The following is a 22,442-nucleotide window of genomic DNA, read 5'->3' as shown; positions in this document are numbered from 1 at the left end:
ATTTCCTTTTTATTGGTTGTTATACATGTCCCCTGTTTTGGCAGACCTTCATTGGCTCTCTGTACAATTGAGGATCAACTATAAAATTGCTAGCCTAGTGCACGATTTTTGTAACCACCTTGCCATTTATTGCATTTTCAATTATTCATGTTCTGTTGTTAGCCGCTTAGGGTTACCAACATAAGAGGCAAAGAAATAAACTAAACTAAAATAACATAACAGTTTTATTATAACAGCAAAAAATTTACAATGGTTTTATATTGGAGAAATTACTTACTTGATAATTTTGTTTTCCTTAGTGTAGACAGATGGACTCAAGACCAATGGGTATAGTGTACTCCTGATAGCAGATGGGAGACGGAGTCAGATTTCAAAGTTGATGTCAGCCTACATATACCCATGCAGGAAGCTTAGCTCTTCAGTATTCTCCTCGAAAAGCAATTGTGGATATATGTGTCCTCTAATAACTTGATTAACTTGGTTAACTTGATTAACTAGGACTGGTTCAATTGATTTCCAAATTGGAGACCGCCAGTGTAGTCAACCGAATAACGCCAACACCCGGCAACTAGGGTGTCTTGAACTAGGGGTAATACCTGGCTTACCCATGCTTGTCTTGTTCTCAGTGTTTGTCACCAGAGTTTTCCGGATTCTGGGGCAGTCATGGGTGGGATGCTGAGACCATCTGTCTACACTAAGGAAAACAAAATTATCAGGTAAGTAATTTCTCCATTTCCTAGCGTGTAGCCAGATGGCCTCAGGACCAATGGGATGTACAAAAGCTACTCCCGAACAGGGCAGGAAGCTGCCCTTGTCCCACTTTGAACTGCCCTTGCAAAGGTTGTGTCCTCCCGGGCCTGGACATCCAAGCGGTAGAACCTGGAGAAGGTGTGTATGGAGGACCACGTCGCCACCCTGACAGATCTTGGCAGGAGACAGCATCTTGGTTTCCGCCCAGAACACTGCCTGGGCCCTTGTAGAATGGGCCTTGACTTGTAGAGGTGGAGGCTTCCCTGCCTCTACAAGGGCCGCCTTGATTACTTCTTTGATACAGCGGGCTATAGTTGCTCTCGAGGCCACTTCCCCCTGTTTCTTTCCGCTGTGAAGGATGAATAGATGGTCTGTCTTTCGCACAGATTCCGATCTTTCCAGGTATCGGACTAGGAGTCTGGCGACGTTTAGATGGCGAAGACGGTGTGAGTCTTCCGAATCCTTGTGTTCGTCTGGAGATGGCAGAGACATGGTTTGGTTTAGATGAAAAGTGAGAAACCACTTTCGGTAGAAAGGAGGGGACTGTGCGTAGCTGTATGGATCCCGGTGTGAACCTGAGGAACGGTTCCCGACAGGATAGCGCTTTAAGCTTGGAGATGCGACGGGCTGAACATATTGCCACTAGGAATGCAGTCTTCAGGGTCAGGAGCCGTAGTGACAGACCGTGCATTGGTCTGAAGAAAGTTCCCGCTAGGAAGTCTAGTACTAGATTGAGATTCCATAGGGGCACTGGCCACTTTAAGGGTGGTCAGATTTGTTTGACCCCTTTCAGGAAGTGGGAAACATCTGGCTGGGTTGATAGGCTGATGCAGTCTACCTTGGCTCTGAAGCAGGCCAGCGCAGCCACTTGAACCTTGAGGGAGTTGAGGGACAACCCCTTGTTCAAGTTGTCCTGCAGAAATTCCAGGATCTTGGGAATTTTGATTGTCCGCGGAAGGATCTCGCGGTCCTCACACCAGGCTTCAAATACTCTCCATATTCATGTGTAAGCTAGTGATGTGGAGAACTTGCGTGCTCGAAGTAAGGTGTCAATCACTGCCTTAGAGTATCCGGTTTTCTTCAGGCGAGTCCTCTCAAGGGCCAGACCGTAAAAGAGAATAGAGTCGGATCTTCATGGAGGATTGGTCCTTGCCTGAGAAGGTCCCTGTGTGGAGGTAGGCACGGAGGGTTCCCCGCAAGAAGTCCTCGCATGTCTGCATACCATGGCCTTCTTGGTCAGTCCGGGACCACTAGAAGTGCTAGTCCCCTGTGGTGTTCTATCTTGAGGATGATCCTGCCCAGTTGTGGCCATGGGGGAAAGGCGTACAGCAGGTCTTCCTGTGGCCAGGTCTGAACGAGGGGGTTGATTCCCCGGGACTGCGATTCTCGTCTGTGGCTGAAGAACTTGGGAACTTGGGCGTTAGACTGGGTTGCCAGTAGGTCCATGGCTGAGGTTTCCCAGCAGTTTACTATCAGCTGGAAGGCTGTGGGCGATAGCATCCATTCCCCTGGGCCTAGGCTCTCTCTGCTGAGAGACGTTGTCTTTTCCTGCAATCTGGGCGGATGAGATCCCTTGCAGGTTTGTTTCCGCCCACGCCATGAGGGGGTCTATTTCCAGGGACACCTGCTGGCTTCTGGTTCCTCCCTGGCGGTTGATGTAGGCAACTGTTGGGGCGTTGTCCGACATGACTCTGACAGATTCGCCCCGGAGTCTGTGGCCAAATCATAGACAGGCTAGTCTGACTGCTCGAGTTTCCAGTCGGTTTATGTTCCATCCTGCCACTTCCTGGTCCCATTGTTCCTGGGCCGTCAGTTCCTGGCAGTGGGCTCCCCACCCTCGCAGGCTCGCATCCATATTGAGCAAGATCCAGTTCGGTGGGGATAGTTTTACTCCCTTGCTCAGATGGTCTTCCTGTAGCCACCATTGGAGCTGGGTCCGAACCTCTGCTGGTAGCTGGAGGTGAATGGCGTAGTTCTGGGACATGGGGTTCCATCGTGACAGTAGGGAACATTGTTGTGGGCGCATGTGGGCCCTTGCCCATGGAATGACTTCTAGGATTGATGTCATGAGAATGAGGACTTGGAGGTAGTCCCATATCTTGGGGCGAGCATAGTTCTGCAGTTTTCGCAGTTGACTCATCAGTTTCTTTCTCCTTGGAGGGGGAAGGACAACCTTGTCTTGCTTGGTGTTGAACCGGACTCCCAGGTACTCTAGCGATTGGGAGGGCTGCAGGCAGCTCTTGGCTGTGCTGACGACCCACCCGAGATTCTGCAGCAAATTCTTGACTCTGGTGGTCGCCTGGTGACTTTCCTCTGGAGATTTTGCCCTGATCAGCCAATCGTCCAGATAAGGACGTACGAGGATTCCTTCTTTCCTCAGTGTTGCCGCCACTCCCACCATGATTTTGGTGAAGGTCCGAGGGGCAGTAGCTAGACCAAAGGGTAGCACCCGGAACTGGTAATGATGATCCAGTATCGCAAAGCGTAGGATGCGTTGATGATCGTGATGGACCGGGATGTGGAGATAGGCTTCGGACAGATCCAATGAAGTCAGGAATTCTCCCGGCTGTACTGCCCTTATGACTGAGAGTAGGGTTTCCAGGCGGAAGTGTGGTATCCTCAGGTAACAATTGACAGATTTGAGGTCCAGGATGGGCCAGAACATTCTTTCCTTCTTGGGAACAATAGGAACAACAAAATACCCACCATGTTGCAATTCTTCTCCAAAGACAAGTTACCAGCTCGCGTGTCTCTGACCCTGAAGACGCTGGCCATTCCAGGCACGGGTACCTCAACGGAGCCAAAGACGAACCCCATTTTGGTGTCCCTCCGTCAGGCCTCATGCTATTTCCCAATGTTCAGGCCATACAACAACTGATTGACTTGGAATGGAATGCCCCGGAGGCCAGCTTCAAAGGAGGACGGGCCTTAGAAGCCCTATACCCCCTGGAACCCACGGCTAAGGAACTCCTATGGTTCCCAAAAGTGGACGCCATGGTCTGCGCAATCTCAAAGCACACAACCATCCCAGTCGAAGGAGGAGCGGCACTCAAGGATGCCCAGGACAGACGTCAGGAATCCATGCTTAAACATGCTTAAATACTATTGTTCCTTCTTTGGAACAATAGTATTTTGTTGGTGCGTGGGCACCGGGGTTATCGCCTTTAAGCTGAGTAGCTTTGTCAGTGTGGTTTCCACTGCCGTCCTCTTGGAGAGGGAGTGGCACGGTGATTTCACACATTTGTCTGGAGGGATGCTGTGGAAGTCCAGATAGTATCCCTCTCGAATGATGGTTAGTACCCACTTATCCGATGTTATTTCAACCCATCTTTGGTAGAAGAGGGTCAAGTCTGCCCCCTATGGCTTCTTCCTGTGGATGGGTCTGTTGATTCTCATTGTGGGGTGCGGGCGGAGCCTGTACCTGAGCCTGCTCCCCTCTTGTTGTGTCTTTTCTGAAAGGACTGTGCCTTGCCAGCGGGGCGAGGTGCTTGGTAGTAATTATTCTTGTATTGTCTAAAGCGCTGGGCTCCTCTGCCCTTGGTTTTTCGGGGGGGGGGAGGAGCGTTGGTTTCTTTTGTTCCTGTCCTCCAGTAGACAAGATACTGGGGAATCGCCCATTTGTTGGCTACCTTCTCCAATTTGCTTCCGAACAAGGCACTCTCTTTGGAGGTCGTGTCGGCTGACCAATTTTGGAGCCATAGTTGTCTTCTGGCTGCACTATGGAGGAGACACCCCTGGCTGAGGTACGCACTAGGTCTGAGGTCGCATCCGTGAGGAAGGATATCGCTGGTTCCAACATTTCAGCGGATGTGGTTGCATCTCTGAAGAGAAGCAAACAGGTATGTGTCACTGCAGCACAGCAGGAAGCGATCTGCAGGGTCATTGCTGCTACATCAAAGGACTGTTTAAGCATGGATTCCTGACGTCTGTCCTGGGCACCCTTGAGTGCCGCTCCTCCGACTGGGATGGTTGTGTGCTTTGAGATTGCGCAGACCATGGCGTCCACTTTTGGGAACCATAGGAGTTCCTTAGCCGTGGGTTCCAGGGGGTATAGGGCTTCTAAGACCCATCCTCCTTTGAAGCTGGCCTCCGGGGCATTCCATTCCAAGTCAATCAGTTGTTGTACAGCCTGAACATTGGGAAATAGCATGAGGCCTGACTGAGGGACACCAAAATGGGGTTCGTCTTTGGCTCCGTTGAGGTACCCGTGCCTGGAATGGCCAGCGTCTTCAGGGTCAGAGGCACGAGAGCTGGTAACTTGTCTTTGGAGAAGAATTGCAGCATGGTGGGTTATGGTTCCATCCCTGGAGGGATTTCCCCTTCCTCCAGGGAGTCAGTCTCATCCCGGAGGTGTCTGTATCTCCTGTAGGGAGGCTCTAGCCTAGGTGGGACACGTCTCGAGGGGTCCGAGAGATGCTTGGAAAGTCTTGTGCTTCTGGTGGAGACTGGGGCTTTGTCGCAGGCGGTACTGATTGCACTTGGACAAAGGTTTGCAGCTCTTTGAAGAATTCCACCCAGGAAAAAGTCCCTGGATCCATATTGAATCCAGGCGTGGTTATGGTGGAGGCCCTTGAGGTGCTTTCCTGTGTAGGCGCTGAGTCGGAGATACAGAGGTCCAGGGTACTATCATTAGTGGAACCGGATCCCTCTATTGGTTGTGGGGGGCCTTGCTTAGGTTCCTCCTGAGCCTCTTCGCACTGCTGGCATAGGGCGGCGGCCACTTCAGGTTGCACAGCTCTCAGGTGGCAGGCTGGGCAGAGGGCTTGTCCTTTGGCATTCTTGGCCGGCAGTGCCATGATTTGTGCACGTGGAGTGATTCAAAACTCGTCTGTGCGAGATGGTATGCGCGCCGGGAGGCTTAGTTGTGCGCCGACGATGTACGTGCAGGCAACTACTTTGTGTGCCTGGCAGAGATATGCATGCCGCTGTGTGCACGGCAGTATTTGTGCACTCAGGCCCTTTGTGCGGACCGCTATGCGCCCAACACAGTTAGGCGTCATTGTGCGCATGGCTCAGTTGAGCAGGCAATACGGCGATCAAGTGGGAGAAATGGCGCCGACGACCACACGGACAAGATGGCGACCACCCAGGAGGGTCTCCACGCGTGTGGACCCTCACCCCGGATCGGGGTCTAGCCCAGATGGAGCTATTCAACCCAATTTTACAGACGCCGGAAGGGACGATATGTGCGGCAAATCGAGCCTCGGAGACTGGAGACTTAGAAGAAGTTTTCTACCTTACCTGGTCTCGGTGTTTCCCAGTCTCGTGCCGTGCGGTCTCCAGCTCCAGGGGGAAAGGAAATTATCTTCATCGCCGCGCTCAATTCAACACCCGCTGCCTCTCAACCGCCCTGGGGGCTAAGTCCACGCCAGGAGCCGGCTACCAGACCGAGGCTTGCCTCTGAGGGATCTCGGAAATCACCTCAGGGATTCTTGACTGGGGGAGGGACCCTTAGGTTTCACCACAGGAGAGCAGGGCTCATCTTCTTCAGGTACATTTTCTTTCTTCTTTGTTTTAAAATTGCTAACACTATTCTAGTGTGTGGAAGTGTCCCTAACTGTTTTGGAGACTGAGAAATACTGAAGAGCTAAGCTTCCTGCACGGGAATATGTAGGATGACATCAGCTTTGAAATCTGACTCCGTCTCCCAGCTATCAGGAGTACACTATACCCATTGGTCCTGAGTCCGTCTGGCTACATGCTAGGAAAATGGTAGATATTGTTTTAGGTTTGGTTTAACAGAGTAAATCACTCTTGTTGCAATAGTTTGAACAGATCTTATATCTAGCACAAAGTTAACTTGCACATCTCAAACACAATGCCTAGCTTACACAGTAGAAATTTAGCCAGTTAATCTTATGCAGACTGGGAATGCATAAAGATATCTGAGGAACGATTTTAGGCTCTTACTCTCTGCTGCAATCAGGTCATCTTTCTGGAGAACCTGGGTCCTGCCTTAGCATGGAGGGCAGCCAGCTGAACTCCAATGGGCAAATGACAGGTTAACACCATCTCATGACGGCAGACTCAGAGCTTATAAAAGCCTCTAAGTTATGCAGGCAGGTGACAGGAGCAAAGATTGGCTTGGTCTGCAAAGGCTTCTGAAAGAATGAGATCAGCAAGTACTCTAAAATTAACAGAGTAGGACTATGCTGAGCAGAGCTCAGTCTTGAAGCTTAGGCTTGGATCTTCATTAAAAGTTTCATGCAAAGTCTTGGGGTGTGAGACATGTGTGAAGTGTGTAGAGGTGGAAATGGTTCTGAATCTAAGCCCAAAATCTTTTCATCATCAGGTATATGCATAAGATCCAAAAGTCGATACTGACTGAAGATTACCACAATCCACTGGCATAGGATTGGTGGACTTCTGATACGATTTCTTCTTAGCTGGTATATTTATGCTGATTCTCATGAGGATGATGACGTGAGTTGAAAGACATTTGGCAAACAATACTGGCCTCGTAACTAGATACAAAGTTAGTCAAGGCCATAAGCTAGCAAATTTGTGTCCAATGCTACTAGCTAAATTGTAAGGTAAAGACAGATTGTTAGATATGGAGAACAATAGCAGCTTCTTCTCCTCTGATTGTTCTCACAGGTATTCACATTATAACTGCAGGAGTCATTATATGGCTTGATTTCCATCTTATGTTGGTCAGGCCTGCACACTTTGATTCAGTTGCATACTCCTTTTAGGGTGCTCTTATCCCTATGATGCACTGCCTCCACTGCATGTAAATGCATCTTATGCATATTTATTGTGAGTATCCTGTAAACCCGAACAACTTGTAGCACTCAAAGACCAGAATTGTCTAGCCCTGTCTTACAACATGCTACAGAAATGTGTCTATTAAATATAATGCAAAGATGTGAAAACCCACTGCAATAAGTGCAATTTAGCACACATGAGACAACTACAAACAATGAAGCATTTGTGGAAACCCACTGCATATATTATGGCATCCTATCAGGAATTCACAACTGTACATAACTTAGTAGACTGATTGGATGCAACTGAATTATATAATGCAGCATACTCACATCAATTACATAATGCAACACACTCATAGGAATCAAATATAATAGTTATAGTTCATTATCCACACAAGACATCATAGCATTAGTAGTTTTTTTATTCTATTGTCTTCTGTTAAATCTAATTACACATTTGAGTACTTTACACTTGTTTCAATTGTTAGTTCTGGCACTATATTCTCTTTCTTCCTTATAACTTTAATAAATTTCTCTTCTTTTAGCAAGTGATTGATTTGGCTGTTCTCCAAAGGTGAAAAAGTTATTAAAAGGGACTTTAAAAACTCCCATTAGTCAGCATGCTTAAGCAGTAAAACTCATTTCAAATGAAACATGTGGTCTCTAATAAAGGAGGAGGAGTATAACTTTTAGTATTTTGCAACAAAACATTTTTTATGCAAGTATTTTCTACCAGAGAACAACAAATGGTAGATTTTCAACAATTATAAACAAGATTTTTGCCTTCCAGTTAGCTACTCAGCATCAATGTATTTAGTGGTTACAAGGAATACTTACAGTATCTACAAAATTTACCACGGACTTTGCAAAGTTGTTTGTGTATGCATGAGAGGAACGATGTTTCTTGTACTGAAAGAAAAACAAGAACCTATTAGTTACACTAGACAATGAATTATTGGCAACAAAACCGAGTTTTTGAAAGAAAACGTAGAAAGTACAGTTGCTCACCTGTAACAGGTGTTCTCCTAGGACAGCAGAATGTTAGTCCTCACACATGGGTGACATCATCAGATGGAGCCCGGCACGGAAAACTTCTGTCAAAGTTTCTAGAAACTTTGGCTGGCACACTGAGCATGCTCAGCATGCCACTATCCCTGCGACCATGCAGGGTATCTACTCAGTCATGTATGTAGATACAAGAAAAAGAACAAACCAATCAGAAGAACCCAACTCTGTGGGGCAGTGGGAAGGTTTCATGAGGACTAACATTCTGCTGTCTTAGGAGAACATCTATTACAGGTAAGCAACTGCGATTTCTCCTAGGACAAGCAGGATGGTAGTCCTCAGATATGGGTGAATCCCTAGCTACAGGCTGGACCCAAACCAGCAGACACTGAACCAGCTGCCAACGGGCACAACAACAGAGGTGCTGGTGGTAACCACGGGGACAGCCTGAACAAAAAGACAGGGGCCCCCAATGGAAGAGTTGGGTTCACAGCTGAAAAAGGTTTCGCAGGACAGACTGGCCGAATTTGCTATCCCGCCAGCCATCCCTGTCCAGACAATAATACACAGTAAAAGCATGAAAGGAACTCTATGACACAGTTCTGCAGATCTTTCCCAATGGAACTGCATACAGGTAGGCCACAGAGGTCACCATGGCCCTTACAAAATGTGCCATGGCAGGGCCCTCCAGGTACAGGCCCACGTGGTCATAGCAGAAAGAGATACAGTCCGCTATCCAGGTGGAAAGAGTTTGCTTAGTAACGGCCCTGACCAGCCGGTTGGAGTCAAACGAGATAAACAGTTGGATGGACAGCCTGTGACCCACCATACGGTCCAAATAGAAGGCCAGGGCCCTCATACAATCCAGTATGTGCAGCACCCTCTCTCCCAGGCTGGCATGAGGCCAAGGAAAGAAAGTAGGCAGAACAATGGACTGGTTAGGATTGAAGTCAGTAACCACCTTGGGCAGGAATGAGGGGTGCATGTGCAGAACCACCCTGTCATGATAGAATCTAGTATAGAGCAGACAAGTCACAAAGGCGTGCAAGCTCACTGACCTGCACGCCGACGTTACTAAAAAGAAGAACACCTTCCATGTCAAATGCTTGAGATCGCATGATCTCAGTGGCTCAAATGGTCGTTTCATCAGCTGGGCTAGTACCACGCTCAGGTCCCATGAGCCTGCAGGGGGCCGCAGCGGAGGCCGAAGCTGAAGTAGCCCTCGCATGAACCGCCCTACGATAGGCTGCATTGAGATGGGTGAAGCGTCCACGTCATGATGGGACGCACCTATGGCGCTGACATGCACTCACACGGAGTTGGTTTTAAGACCCACCTCCGAGAGGTGCAGAAGATAGTTCAGGAGGTTTCAGATGGGGCAAGGGAAGGGATCAAGACACTTCTGCTTGCACCATATGCTGAACCTCTTCCACTTCAATCCATAAGACTTCCTGGTGGACGGCTTCCTGGAAGCCACCAGGACTCTGGTCACGTCCTCCAAAAGAGCCAGGGGTTGCAGGATCAATCTTTCAACATCCATGCTGTGAGGGACAGGGCATGGAGGTTAGGAGGGTGCAGTCTGCCCTAATCCAGGGAGAGTAGGTCCGAAGCCGTCCCCAGATGGATCAGGTTCCACCTGGACAGTTGCTGCAGAAGCAGGAATCATACCTGTCGTGGTCAATGCGGGGCGACAAGGATCATGGATCTCCGGCCTTGGCGAAGTATCAGGAGAGTCTTCAACACTAATGGAAGAGGCAGACAGGCATACAGAAGGCCTGCCCCCCAATGGATTTCAAAGGCATCCGTGGGTGGCACAACTTCCGACCTGTCAGACAACAATACAGGGGCACCTTCGCGTTGCTGGAGGAGGCGAACAGATCCACGTCCAGGGTCCCCCAGAGACAGAAGAGCCGATCTGCTACCTCCTGTTTCAGGGACCACTCATGAGGTTGGAAGGTGTGGCTCAGCTAATCTGCTAGGGCGATCTCTGCACCCGCCAGGTACATGGCCCGAAGAAGCATCCCCTGCACCTGTGCCGAGCTCCAGATTTGTACTGCCTCCTGACAAAGAAGGAAGGAACTGGTTACTCCCCACCCCCATTTATGGATATACCACATGGCCACTTGGTTATCTGTTCGAACGAGGATGATCTTGTTGGCCAAGCAATCCCGGAAGGTCCATAGGGCATACCAGATCATCATCAATTCCAAGAGGTTTATCTGGAACTGTGACTCCTGTGCAGTCCAGAAACCCTGGGTACAGAGGCCATTGACATAGGCTCCCCTCCCCAGATGGGACACATCTGTGGTCAACACAACCTGAGGCGAGGGTGCCCGAAAGGGAATACCCCACTCTAGGTTGAATGGAGACGTCCACCAAATCAGAGAGGTCTGGAATAATGGGGACACCTGGGTGCAGACATCGAGGCCCTGGGTGGCTTGTCACAACTGGGAGCGCAGGGACCACTGGGCTTGTCACATATGGAGACTGACAAAGGGAGTGACATGCACGGCCTCGGCCATGTGCCCTAAAAGTTGCAGCATGCGCTATGCCGAAACTAGGCTACTCATTTGAATCTCTCTCGCCACAAAGGCCAGCACACACACTCTGTCATGGGGCAGGAAGTCCTTGACTTGTGACATATCCAGGACGGACCAGAGGAAAGCCAACTGTGATGTGGGACAGAGGTCTGGCTTTGGGTAGTTGATCAAAAACCCCAGATACTCCAGGACCTGAATGGTACTGTGCAGTGCCCAGCCTGCGTGTCACTTTGCACCAGTCAGTCATCCAGGTATGGAAACACCTGGACTCCGCGCTGGCACAGATAAGCCCCCACCACAACGAGACATTTTGTGAAGACCCATGGTGCAGAGGCAAGGCCAAACAAGAGCACACGGTACTGAAAATGTTGTAGCCCCACCACAAAGTGAAGACACCTCCTATGATTTTGGAGGATCATGATGTGTGCGCATATGTCCTTTAGGTCGAGGGAGCAAAGCCAGTCCCCTTGGATCAACAGGGGAATTATGGTGCCCAAGGATACCATCTTGAATTTTTACTTTTTTAGGAATCTGTTCAAGGCATGCAAATCCAGAATGGGTTGAAGGCCTCCTGTTTTCTTTGAAATCAGAAAGTAACAGGAGTAAAACCCACGACCCTGCTGTCCCTGAGGAACTGGTTCCACCACCCTGGCTTGCAGAAGTGTCAAGAGCTCCTCTTGAAGCAGCTCTGGATGTGAGAAGGGACCCCACTGCGGGCTCGGGAGAAAATATGGTGAAGTGTCCATGAGATTCAGCCGATAACCCCACCTGATGACGTAGAGGACCCATCGATTAGACATCATGGTCGGCCACCGGTCCACGAAAAAGCAGAGCCTGCCCCTGACCAGGGGTTCCCCTGGCACCGGAAGAAGTGACTAGCATACGCCCCCTCGCCTCCAATCAAAATCCCGTAGTGGGACAGGTAGTGGGCGTGGGCCTCACAGCTGGTGGGATCTGTCCCTGACACTCACCTGCTGCAGCCTGGAGCGGGGTGGGCAGGAGGGAAGTACTTTCTAGGCCTTCAGAAAGGTCTCCTCGGTCCTGGATGGAGCGACCGCTTGAAAAAGGCCGGTGAGGCCAAGGGCCCGGCAGAGAAGTGCTAGAGGTCTCATGGTGGTCCAGTAACTGTGCGACTGCCTCCTTCACCTTGTCATCGAAAAGATTATCTCCAGTGCAAGGCAAGTCCACTAGCCGGTCCTGAACCTCAGGACAAAGGTCCAAGACTCTAAGCCAGGCTAGACAACAGCAGCAATACCTGCCGCTGCTACACGCCCTGCTGTCTCAAAGACATCTAAGGTAGCACTACCGCATGCTTACCACATTAAAGGCCCTGCTGGACAAGGGCCATGAGGGTTTTCTGGGGCTGCTGCGCCAGACCGTCTGCTACCTCCTGGACTTGTTTCTAGAGGTTGCGGGTATACTGCGTCATGTACAAGAGATAGGAGGCGATCCAGGCTATTAACATGGATCCCTGATGCACCCTCTGTGCCATGGCATCCCACGCCCGGTTGTCTTTACCCAGAAGGGCTTACACATGGGTTTTTGATCACTTTGCCTTCTTGAGCACTGATTCAACCACCACCAACTGGTGGGGGAGCTGATGCTTTTTGAAGCCTACAGTCTGCTGTACTAGGTACACTCCATCGGTCTTCTGCTTAACCAGGGCGAAAGAGATGGGGTGTTTCCATAGCCGGAAAAGCAGGTCCCGGAAGATCTCATGCACTGGCACTGCTACAACCTCCTTTGGGGTGGCAACAAACTGGAGGATCTCAAGCATTTTATGGCGGGCATCCTCTTCTGTCATAAGTTAGAAGGGGATAGCTTCAGCCATCGCACAGGATGAACCCAGTCCGCCGCCGCTGCCATTCCTCCGAAGGGGAAGGATCCTACGGAAGGTCATAGGAGTCCATCAATGAAGCAGAGTATCCTGGCCCCAGGGGTCATATGGGCCCTCGGGCTCGAGACTACCCAGAGAGGAGGGGCATGGAGTCCCGGGCATGGCCTTAAGTGCAGGAGCCAGAAGGCCCAGGGGAACCAAGCGGCCCAGAGGACTGGGCCCTGGCCCCAGGGGAACTGGGCGTGGCACCAAGGGACCTCGAGATGGAGATGGCACAGATGGCCCCTCATCTCCCGAGGAGACCCCACAGGTCGCCGAGGGATCGCAAGGTACCGGCATCAACTACGTTGGGAGGACATCGAGGAGGATGCCGAGGCTCTTGGGGGTCATCTGGTCGCACAGCTGACACCCTCAGATGTCGTGTGATGCTCCCAGGCAAAGGATACAAACCTCATACGGATCTGTGATGGACATGGTCCACGGGCACTGGTGAAAACCAGATGACGCCATGAAAGAAAAAACAACCGGCGAGCGGTCAATGGCTGGGGAGCCACCGAGGAGCTATGCACTGGGAACTGACCACAGAGAAGGTATAAAAATTGAACCTACCACGCCAAGGAGGGGACACCGTCCAGAGAAGGAGGACCCAGCATTTGGACGGAGAAAAACCAGGAAAATACAAACAAACGTATTCTTAAGAGCTGAGCTCCAAAACTGCAAGGCAAGTGCACCTCGGAAAAGAAGAGACTGAAGGGGAACCTAGCGTGGACGCGCAAAAGAGGCATGCTGGGCATGCTCAGTATGCCAGTCAAAGCTTCTAGAAACTTTGACAAAAATTTTCCATGCTGGGCTCCATCTGATGATGTCACCCATCTGTGAGGACTACCATCCTGCCTGACCTAGGAGAATAACTAGTAAGTGCCCCCACTCTACAACTTAAATGCAATAGTTTTCATATCCTATTTTAGCTGGTAGCTACAAAAACTTGCTGGGTAACATTTTTTTTTATTTTTGGAGCTCTTGCAAAGACAGTGAATCAGCAAGTGAAGTGTGATACATAGGGTCAGATATACTAAATAGATACAAAATAGAAAAATACCTTTAATTTAGCCTTAAACGGCGATAAATTAGGACAGAGCCTCATAACCCACAGAAATGTATTAACTCGTAATCTGGCTGTGGGTGTTATTTAATCACCACAAACTACTAGATACAGTGAACTGGATTCCATTGTGTGAAAAGTATGTATTGCACTACATCTACAGTATCATATCTAAACTAATTACCACATCATACAGAAAATTAACTGTTTTGTTGTAGGTGAAGTTCATACACCAGTACAAATTTTAGTTATTAGAGGAAATAACACTCAAGAGTCCTGTTAGTATCAACAAATAGTCAGAATGTATTTATTTCAACTGTAGGTGAACCCTGCCCTCTCCTGGTGAACAAAGTAACCTGATGCTTCTAACAAGGTTGACAAATTATCAGTTATAATGCCTGACCTTATAAAACTGAATGGGTAAAAACTACCTGCACACTTTATAACAATGCAAGCAGTCTTAAAATTACCCATTAATACACAGTGAAATACAACAAAAATAATGTGCAATGAAATAACATATGATAAAACATTAATATGAGAATTTAAATATTTAGAAAAAAATGTGCAACTTAACATAAGAACAAACTTTCTGTCAGAGACATAGATCAGGAAGTCAGAAACCTATACAATACAATTTTGCATGAATGCTCAGGCCCTGATGTACACACTAGAACAGTGTGCTATGCAGGAAGGCCTTTATGTGTACATTAACATGACTGGGGAAGAGGTCAGTATCAGCATGCTAAAATTTGCGAGTCCACACAAACAAAAGAAGAATCATATGAAAATGAGAGATCAGCAACTATCCCGTAAATAGAGTAGAATGCTCTCCATCTATGTTATTAATTGAGTACTCACTAAGGCCCAAAAATATAACACTTGCCTTGGACAAATGTTAAATTTCTAACATGCATAAGGCCCAAAATTCCACATGTTAACTAGCCCAAAATAAACAGGCCAGTTAGAAGGATTTCCTCCCATCCTCTTGCAACAAGACAAGCCCCATCCAGGGTATCTCTTTTCCTCCCTCGGCAACATATCCCTCCTTCCCTGTAGTCAACCCCATCTCCCAATCACCGACTCCCCTCCCGTGATAATGGAACCCCCTACTTCCCCTGAGCCCCCTGGCATCCTTCCAGAAGATGAATTTATATATATGGAGGGTCCATGGACTTCATAAGCAGAAAGGATTACAAAGCCTTCCTGCCCACAGAATGGCGCCAGTGGGGGCTACTCAGGTGGCACCATTCTATGTAGATGGTCAGGAGCAGGAGGACATTGCTGTCCCTCCTATTTTTGAAGACCTGTGACTCTCCAGAAAGATAAATTCACCTTTCGGAGAGATTCCAGGGGGCTTGAAGGGGTGGGATTGTACTTTGGCCGAGAGAGAGGTGTTGACTTCACAAAAGGGGGTTTCCTTGGACAAAGGGATGGGAGAGTCTGGTGACTGAGGGACTCCTCTGCCTCGAAGGGATGGAGCTGTGATCAGCACAGGAGGGGAGATGGAGTGGAGTTTTTGTCCCAGGAGGGGGGGGGTGGGGGCAGCCACAATGGAGCTTGTTCTTGTCATAAGGAGGAAATCCCCCTGATGCATTCACTTTACCTGATACATTCATTTTGGGGTAGTTAGCACAGAAAATTTGAAACAGTAGTAGCATGCACAGTAGTATTTTTTTTTTTGGGGGGGGAGAGGTTTTTACAGTGCATGTTACATTGTGGCCATGTTATTGTTGCCAAAGTTTTAGCTTCAGCTGCACATTTTACTTTAAGAAATTAGCGCCTACCCAAAGGTAGGCGTTAATTTCTGCCAGCGCTGGGGAAGTGCACAGAAAAGCAGTAAAAACTGCTTTTCTGTGCACTCTCCGACTTAATATCATGGCGACATTAAGTCGGAGGCCCCAAAAGTTAAAAAAAAGTTAAAAATTTAAAAATTTAAATTGGGCCCGCGGCTCGCGGGTTGAAAACCGGACGCTTGCTGACAGCCGCTGCTTCTGTCAAAAAAGAGGCGCTAGGGACGCGCTAGTGTCCCTAGCGCCTCTTTTTACCGTGGACCTCTTTTTACCGTGGGCCCTAATTTAAATGGTACAAAAACTTAGATTGTAAGCCCTCTGGGGATAGAGAAATACCTACAGTACCTGAATGTAAACCGGTGTGATATCTCAATTGAGATGAATGTCGGTATATAAAAAAAAAAAAAATAATAATAATAATAATAATAATAAGTTACTGAATCGCGCGCACAGGAGAGTGGGCGCTCGCCCGCTCTCCAGCTTGGTTTACTGTTATCGGCCCGTGTGTTATTTAGTGTCTCTGCAGCTTTCAAATATTTTAATTCCATTTGGAAAGTTTTATATGATGCTGTCTTGAAATATTTCTTTTAGTATGGTTGTACTATTTATTATGACAGATGTTTTATATTTTGTTTTTTATTTGTTGTTTTATGAGGACTGGTGAAATTTCTGTTTTTCTCTGGTTGTACTGCATACAGAGTCTGGCTTGTTGTGGTTTCCAGTTCAGTTTTTCTCTGCATGTTTTCTATTTATACTTTATGGTCTCTTTATTCTGTATTTGGTGAAGGTTTATATGTTCTGCATGTGTGATCGAAGTGAGGTATTCTGCTAACATGTAGTTTCTGAGTAGGATTCTAACCAGTCTGGCTTGTTCTTTTTCCCAAATAGAGGTGTATGAGTGTTTTAGGGCCTGGTGTAATATTTTAAGTGTTGCTTTTTCACAGGTAGGGTTGTTACTGTTTGAGTGCTGGCAGTTGGTGCTGTTTTGGTATGGAAAATTTACTAACAACGTAAGAACATAAGAAATTGCCATGCTGGGTCAGACCAAGGGTCCATCAAGCCCAGCATCCTGCTTCCAACAGAGGCCAAACCAGGCCACAAGAACCTGGCAAGTACCCAAACACCAAGAAGATCCCATGCTACTAATGCAATTAATAGCAGTGGCTATTCCCTAAGTAAACTTGATTAATACACAACTCTCAGATTATCTGGAAGAACACAACATCCTCTACCCATCCCAATACGGCTTTCGGAAATCATTAAGTACGGAAACCCTCCTTATCTCCCTTTCTGACCACATCCTCATGGGCCTTGACAAAGGGCTCTCTTTCATCCTAGTCCTTCTAGATATTTCGGCAACCTTGAACACCGTGAACCACGCCATCCTACTAAATTGACTTTCAGAAATCGGATTATTAGGATCTGCCCACAGATGGTTCAATTCCTTCCTCAGCAATAGAAGCTTTAAAGTAAAAATTAATAATAAAGAATCTCCAGACGTCAAATCAATATTAGGTGTACCACAAGGCTCATCCCTGTCCCCCACCCTATTCAATATATACCTCCTGCCCCTGTCAGTTGCTTACAAACCTAAAATTAATACACTACTTCTATGCAGACAACGTGCAGATTCTGATCCCCATAACAGAATCCCTCCCTAAAACTCTCACCTACTGGGAAAACTGACTCAAAGCTATTAACCACCTACTAACCAGTTTGAACCTAGTTCTTAATGCAAACAAGACAGAACTTCTCATCTCCTCCGACCACTCGGCCCTAATCCACCCGACAACTCCCAACACCCAGATCACACAAGAAAGGGACCTAGGAGTAATCCTCGATAACCATCTGAATCTAAAGAAATCCATCAACAACACTACCAAGGACTGTTTTTATAAACTACAAGTTATGAAAAGGCTCAAACCCCTCCTCCATTTCCAGGATTTCAGGACTGTGCTCCAAACCACGCTCTTCTCCAAAACAGATTACTGCAACACTCTCCTTCTCGGGCTCCCCATCTCCTCCATCAAACCATTACAGACGCTCCAAAATGCTGAGACTAGAATCCTAACCAACACCAACAGAGGAGCACACATCACTCCCATACTACGGAACCTTCACTGGCTGCCAATAAAATACAGAATTTTGCACAAGGCCCTTACCACAATTCACAAAACCATTCACAATCAGCAACAACTAGACCTCCAGATTCCACTCAAATTATACTCATCTTCAAGACCTATCAGAGAAGCGTATAAAGGTACCCTGCAAGTCCCCCCAACGAAATCCACGCGCCTATCAACTACCAAAGAACGAGCATTCTCTACAGCGGGTCCAGCCATTTGGAATAATATGCCCACAGACCTTAGACTAGAACCATGCCCTCTAACCTTCCGAAAAAAACTTAAGACCTGGCTCTTCCTCCAGGCATTCCCGTAACTTTCAAAACCATCATTTGTCTACCAGACAGGACTCCGCTTACCTGACTAAGCGCCCCGCCAAATTTTAGGCGTTATATTTATGCCTCAGTTTCTTTATCTCATTGCCTTATCTAGTTTACTCAGTTATGCTGTCCTTTACCTCTGGCTATCCTAGCCCCCAAGTTAATACCTCCTTGTTATATGTAACTTTCGCCTCCTGTTAATCAATTAAGTTATACCCCTTGTTACATGTAAACGGATCTGATATGAATTTCTTTTCATGAAGGTCAGTATAGAAAAGTGTTAAATAAATAAATAAAATAATAGCAATTAATGGACTTCTCCTCCAAGAACTTCTCCAAACCTTTTTAGAACCCAGCTACACTAACTGCTCTAACCACATCCTCTGGCAATAAATTCCAGAGCTTTATTGTGCATGGAGTGAAAAAGAATTTTCTCCAATTAGCCTTAATTGTGCTACTTGCTAACTTCATGGAATGCACCCTAGTCCTTCTATTATTTGAAAGTGTAAATAACTGATTCACATCTACTTGTTCAAGACCTCTCATGATCTTAAAGACCTCTATCATATCCCCCCCCCCCTCAGCCGTCTCTTATCCAAGCTGAACAACCCTAACCTCTTCAGCCTGTCCTCATAGGGGAGCTGTTCCATCCCCTTTATCATTTTGGTTGCCATTCTCTGTACCTTCTCCATTGCAACTATATCTTTTTTGAGATGCGGCGACCAGAATTGTACACGGAATTCAAGGTGCGGTCTCACCATGGAGCGAAATAGAGGCATTATGACAATTTCCGTTTTATTAACCACTCCCTTCCTAATAATTCCTAACATTCTGTTTGCTTTTTTGACTGCTGCAGCACACTGAGCCGAAGGAGATAAAAAATGGTGACAAAACATTTTTCAGATACATCAGCGAAAAGAGAAAGGTCCAAAGTGGTATAGTGAAATTGAAAGGTGGTAATGATCAATGTGTAGAGAGAGACGAAGAAATGGCAGAAATATTAAACGAATACTTCAGCTCTGTGTTCACTAAAGAAGACCCTGGAGAAGGACCATCTCTAAACAACAAGAAACTGGAGGGAAGGGGAATAGATGAAAATCCTTTTACAGTAGAAAATGTGTGGGAAGAACTAAAGAACCTGAAAGTGGACAAAGCCATGGGGCCTGATGGGATTCATCCAAGGATATTGAGGGAGCTCAGAGATGTTCTGGCGGGTCCGCTGTGTGACCTGTTCAATAGATCCCTAGAAACGGGAGTGGTGCCGAGTGATTGGAGAAAGAGCGGTGGTGGTCCCGCTTCACAAGAGTGGGAACAGGGAAGAGGCAGGCAACTACAGACCGGTTAGCCTCACTTCGGTGGTGGGAAAAGTAATGGAGTCACTGCTGAAAGAGAGAATAGTCAACTATCTACAGTCTGGAGAATTGATGGACCAGAGGCAGCATGGATTCACCAGGGGAAGATCCTGTCAGACAAATTTGATTGACTTTTTTGACTGGGTAACCAAGGAATTGGATCAAGGAAGAGCACTAGATGTCATCTACTTGGATTTCAGCAAAGCTTTTGATACGGTTCCGCACAGGAGACTGGTGAATAAAACGAGAAGCTTGGGAGTGAGTGCCGATGTGGTGACCTGGATTGCAAATTGGTTGACGGACAGAAAACAATGTGTGATGGTAAATGGAGCCTTCTCTGAAGAGAGAGCGGTTTTAAGTGGTGTGCCGCAAGGATCGGTGTTGGGACCGGTCCTGTTCAATATCTTTGTGAGCGACATTGCAGACGGGATAGAAGGTAAGGTTTGTCTTTTTGCGGATGACACTAAGATCTGCAACAGAGTGGACACGCCGGAAGGAGTAGAGAGAATGAGACGGGATCTAAGGAAACTGGAAGAGTGGTCGAAGATATGGCAGCTGAGATTCAATGCCAAGAAGTGCAAAGTCATGCATATGGGGAGTGGAAATCCGAATGAACTGTACTCGATGAGGGGGGAAAGGCTGATGAGCACGGAGCAGGAGAGGGACCTTGGGGTGATAGTGTCTAATGATGTGAAGACAGCGAAACAATGCGACAAGGCGATAGCAAAAGCCAGAAGAATGCTGGGCTGCATAGAGAGAGGAATATCAAGTAAGAAAAGGGAAGTGATTATTCCCTTGTACAGGTCCTTGGTGAGGCCTCACCTGGAGTACTGTGTTCAGTTCTGGAGACCGTATCTACAAAAAGACAAAGACAAGATGGAAGCGGTACAGAGAAGGGCGACCAGGAAGGTGGAGGATCTTCATAGGATGACGTACGAGGAGAGATTGAAGAATCTAAATATGTACACCCTGGAGGAGAGGAGGAGCAGAGGTGATATGATACAGTCTTTCAGATACTTGAAAGGTTTTAATGATCCAAAAACAACGACAAACCTCTTCCGTAGGAAAATAATCAGCAGAACCAGGGGTCACGATTTGAGGCTCCAGGGAGGAAGATTCAGAACCAATGTCAGGAAGTATTTCTTCACGGAGAGGGTGGTGGATGCCTGGAATGCCCTTCCGGAGGAAGTGGTGAAGACCAGAACTGTGAAAGACTTCAAAGGGGCGTGGGATAAACACTGCGGATCCATAAAGTCAAGAGGCCACCAATGAAGAGTGGGTGACTCGCCAGAATGATGGCTATTGACACAATACCCTTACTAAATAAACATACACATGCTTACTGTGACTCCTACATCACTCTAAGCTTCAACAGCAAGAGGTAATGGAAAAAAGGATTTGCACTCATAAAGAGGGGAGTAGCTGGCTTGTTACGGCGGTTACTACCCCAAACCAAATATGCCTGATACTTCACTTTCAATGCATATACAGCATAGCTCTCTGCTTCAATGACAGGGGAGAAGAATAACTGATACTTCACACATCCAGCAGAGCTCTCTGCTACAACGGCAAAGGAGAAGAAAAAGGGTTCGCACTCAAAATGCGGGGAGTAGCTGGCTTGTTACGGCAGTTACTACCCCAAACCAAATGTGCCTGATACTTCACTTTCCATGCATATCCAGCATGGTTCTCTCCTGCATCGGCATGGGAGAAAGACTGATACATCACGCATTTCCAGCATAGCTCTCTGCTTCAAGGGCAGGGGGAAAAAAAAAAAAAAAAAACTGATGCTTCACGCATATCCTGCATAGCTTCAACGACAGGGGTGAAGAAAAAAAAAGGATTCGCAATCACAAAGCGAGGAGTAGCTGGCTTGTTACGGCGGTTACTACCCCAACCAAATGTGCCTGATACTTCACTTTCAATGCATATCCAGCATGGCTCTCTGCTTCTACAGCAGGGGAGAAGAAAAAAAAAAAAAAAAAAAAAAAAACCAACAAGAGCTGTACAACATAGTCTAGGTAAAACAAATAAGCATGGGTGTAGCTTGCTTATCGCGGCGGTTACTGCCCCTACTACCCCTAACTAATCAAGCTAGATATTTCACTTGCATGCAGCTCCATCACTGCTCTCTACATTAATGGTGGGGGTGGAAGGGGAATAGAACAAGGAGCTAAGAGTAACAGATAAGAATGAGAGAAAAAATGTGTGAGGCTTGCTGGGCAGACTGGATGGGCCATTCGGTCTTCTTCTGCCGTCATTTCTATGTTTCTATGTTTCTATGTTTCTATATAATGCCTAGATCTTTTTCCTGGGTGGTAGCTCCTAATATGGAACCTAACATCGTGTAACTACAGCAAGGGTTATTTTTCCCTATATGCAACACCTTGCACTTGTCCATATTAAATTTCATCTGCCATTTGGATGCCTAATCTTCCAGTCTTGCAAAGTCCTCCTGTAATGTATCACAATCCGCTTGTGATTTAACTACTCTGAATAATTTTGTATCATCCGCAAATTTGATAACCTCACTCATCGTATTCCTTTCCAGATCATTTATATATATATTGAAAAGCACCGGTACAAGTACAGATCCCTGAGGCACTCCACTGTTTACACTTTTCCACTGAGAAAATTGACCATTTAATCCTACTCTCCGTTTCCTGTCTTTTAACCAGTTTGTATTATAGTAAAGGACATCACCTCCTATCCCATGACTTTTTAGTTTTCTTAGAAGTCTCTCATGAGGGACTTTGTCAAACGCCTTCTGAAAATACAAATACACTACATCTACCCATTCACCTTTATCCACAGGTTTATTAACCTCTTCAAAAAAATGAAGATTTGTTAGGCAAGACTTCCCTTGGGTAAATCCATGTTGACTGTGTTCCATTAGAACATAAGAACATG

General features: G+C 47.2%; 1 protein-coding gene across 1 annotated transcript in view; it reads right to left on the bottom strand.

Annotated features, from left to right (window-relative positions):
* The window catches only part of ADAM23 (ADAM metallopeptidase domain 23), a 600,522-nt gene that overhangs the window by 377,120 nt on the left and 200,960 nt on the right, over positions 1 to 22,442 (bottom strand). The window contains 1 exon segment of the mRNA XM_029606344.1: positions 8,298 to 8,369. Coding sequence (XP_029462204.1) covers positions 8,298 to 8,369 — 72 coding nt within the window.

This window comes from Rhinatrema bivittatum, chromosome 6 (genome assembly GCF_901001135.1).
Source record: "Rhinatrema bivittatum chromosome 6, aRhiBiv1.1, whole genome shotgun sequence".
Lineage (NCBI taxonomy): Eukaryota > Metazoa > Chordata > Amphibia > Gymnophiona > Rhinatrematidae > Rhinatrema > Rhinatrema bivittatum.
The sequence above is the reverse complement of the archived record's forward strand: the minus strand, read 5'-3'. Positions and strand labels throughout refer to the sequence as shown.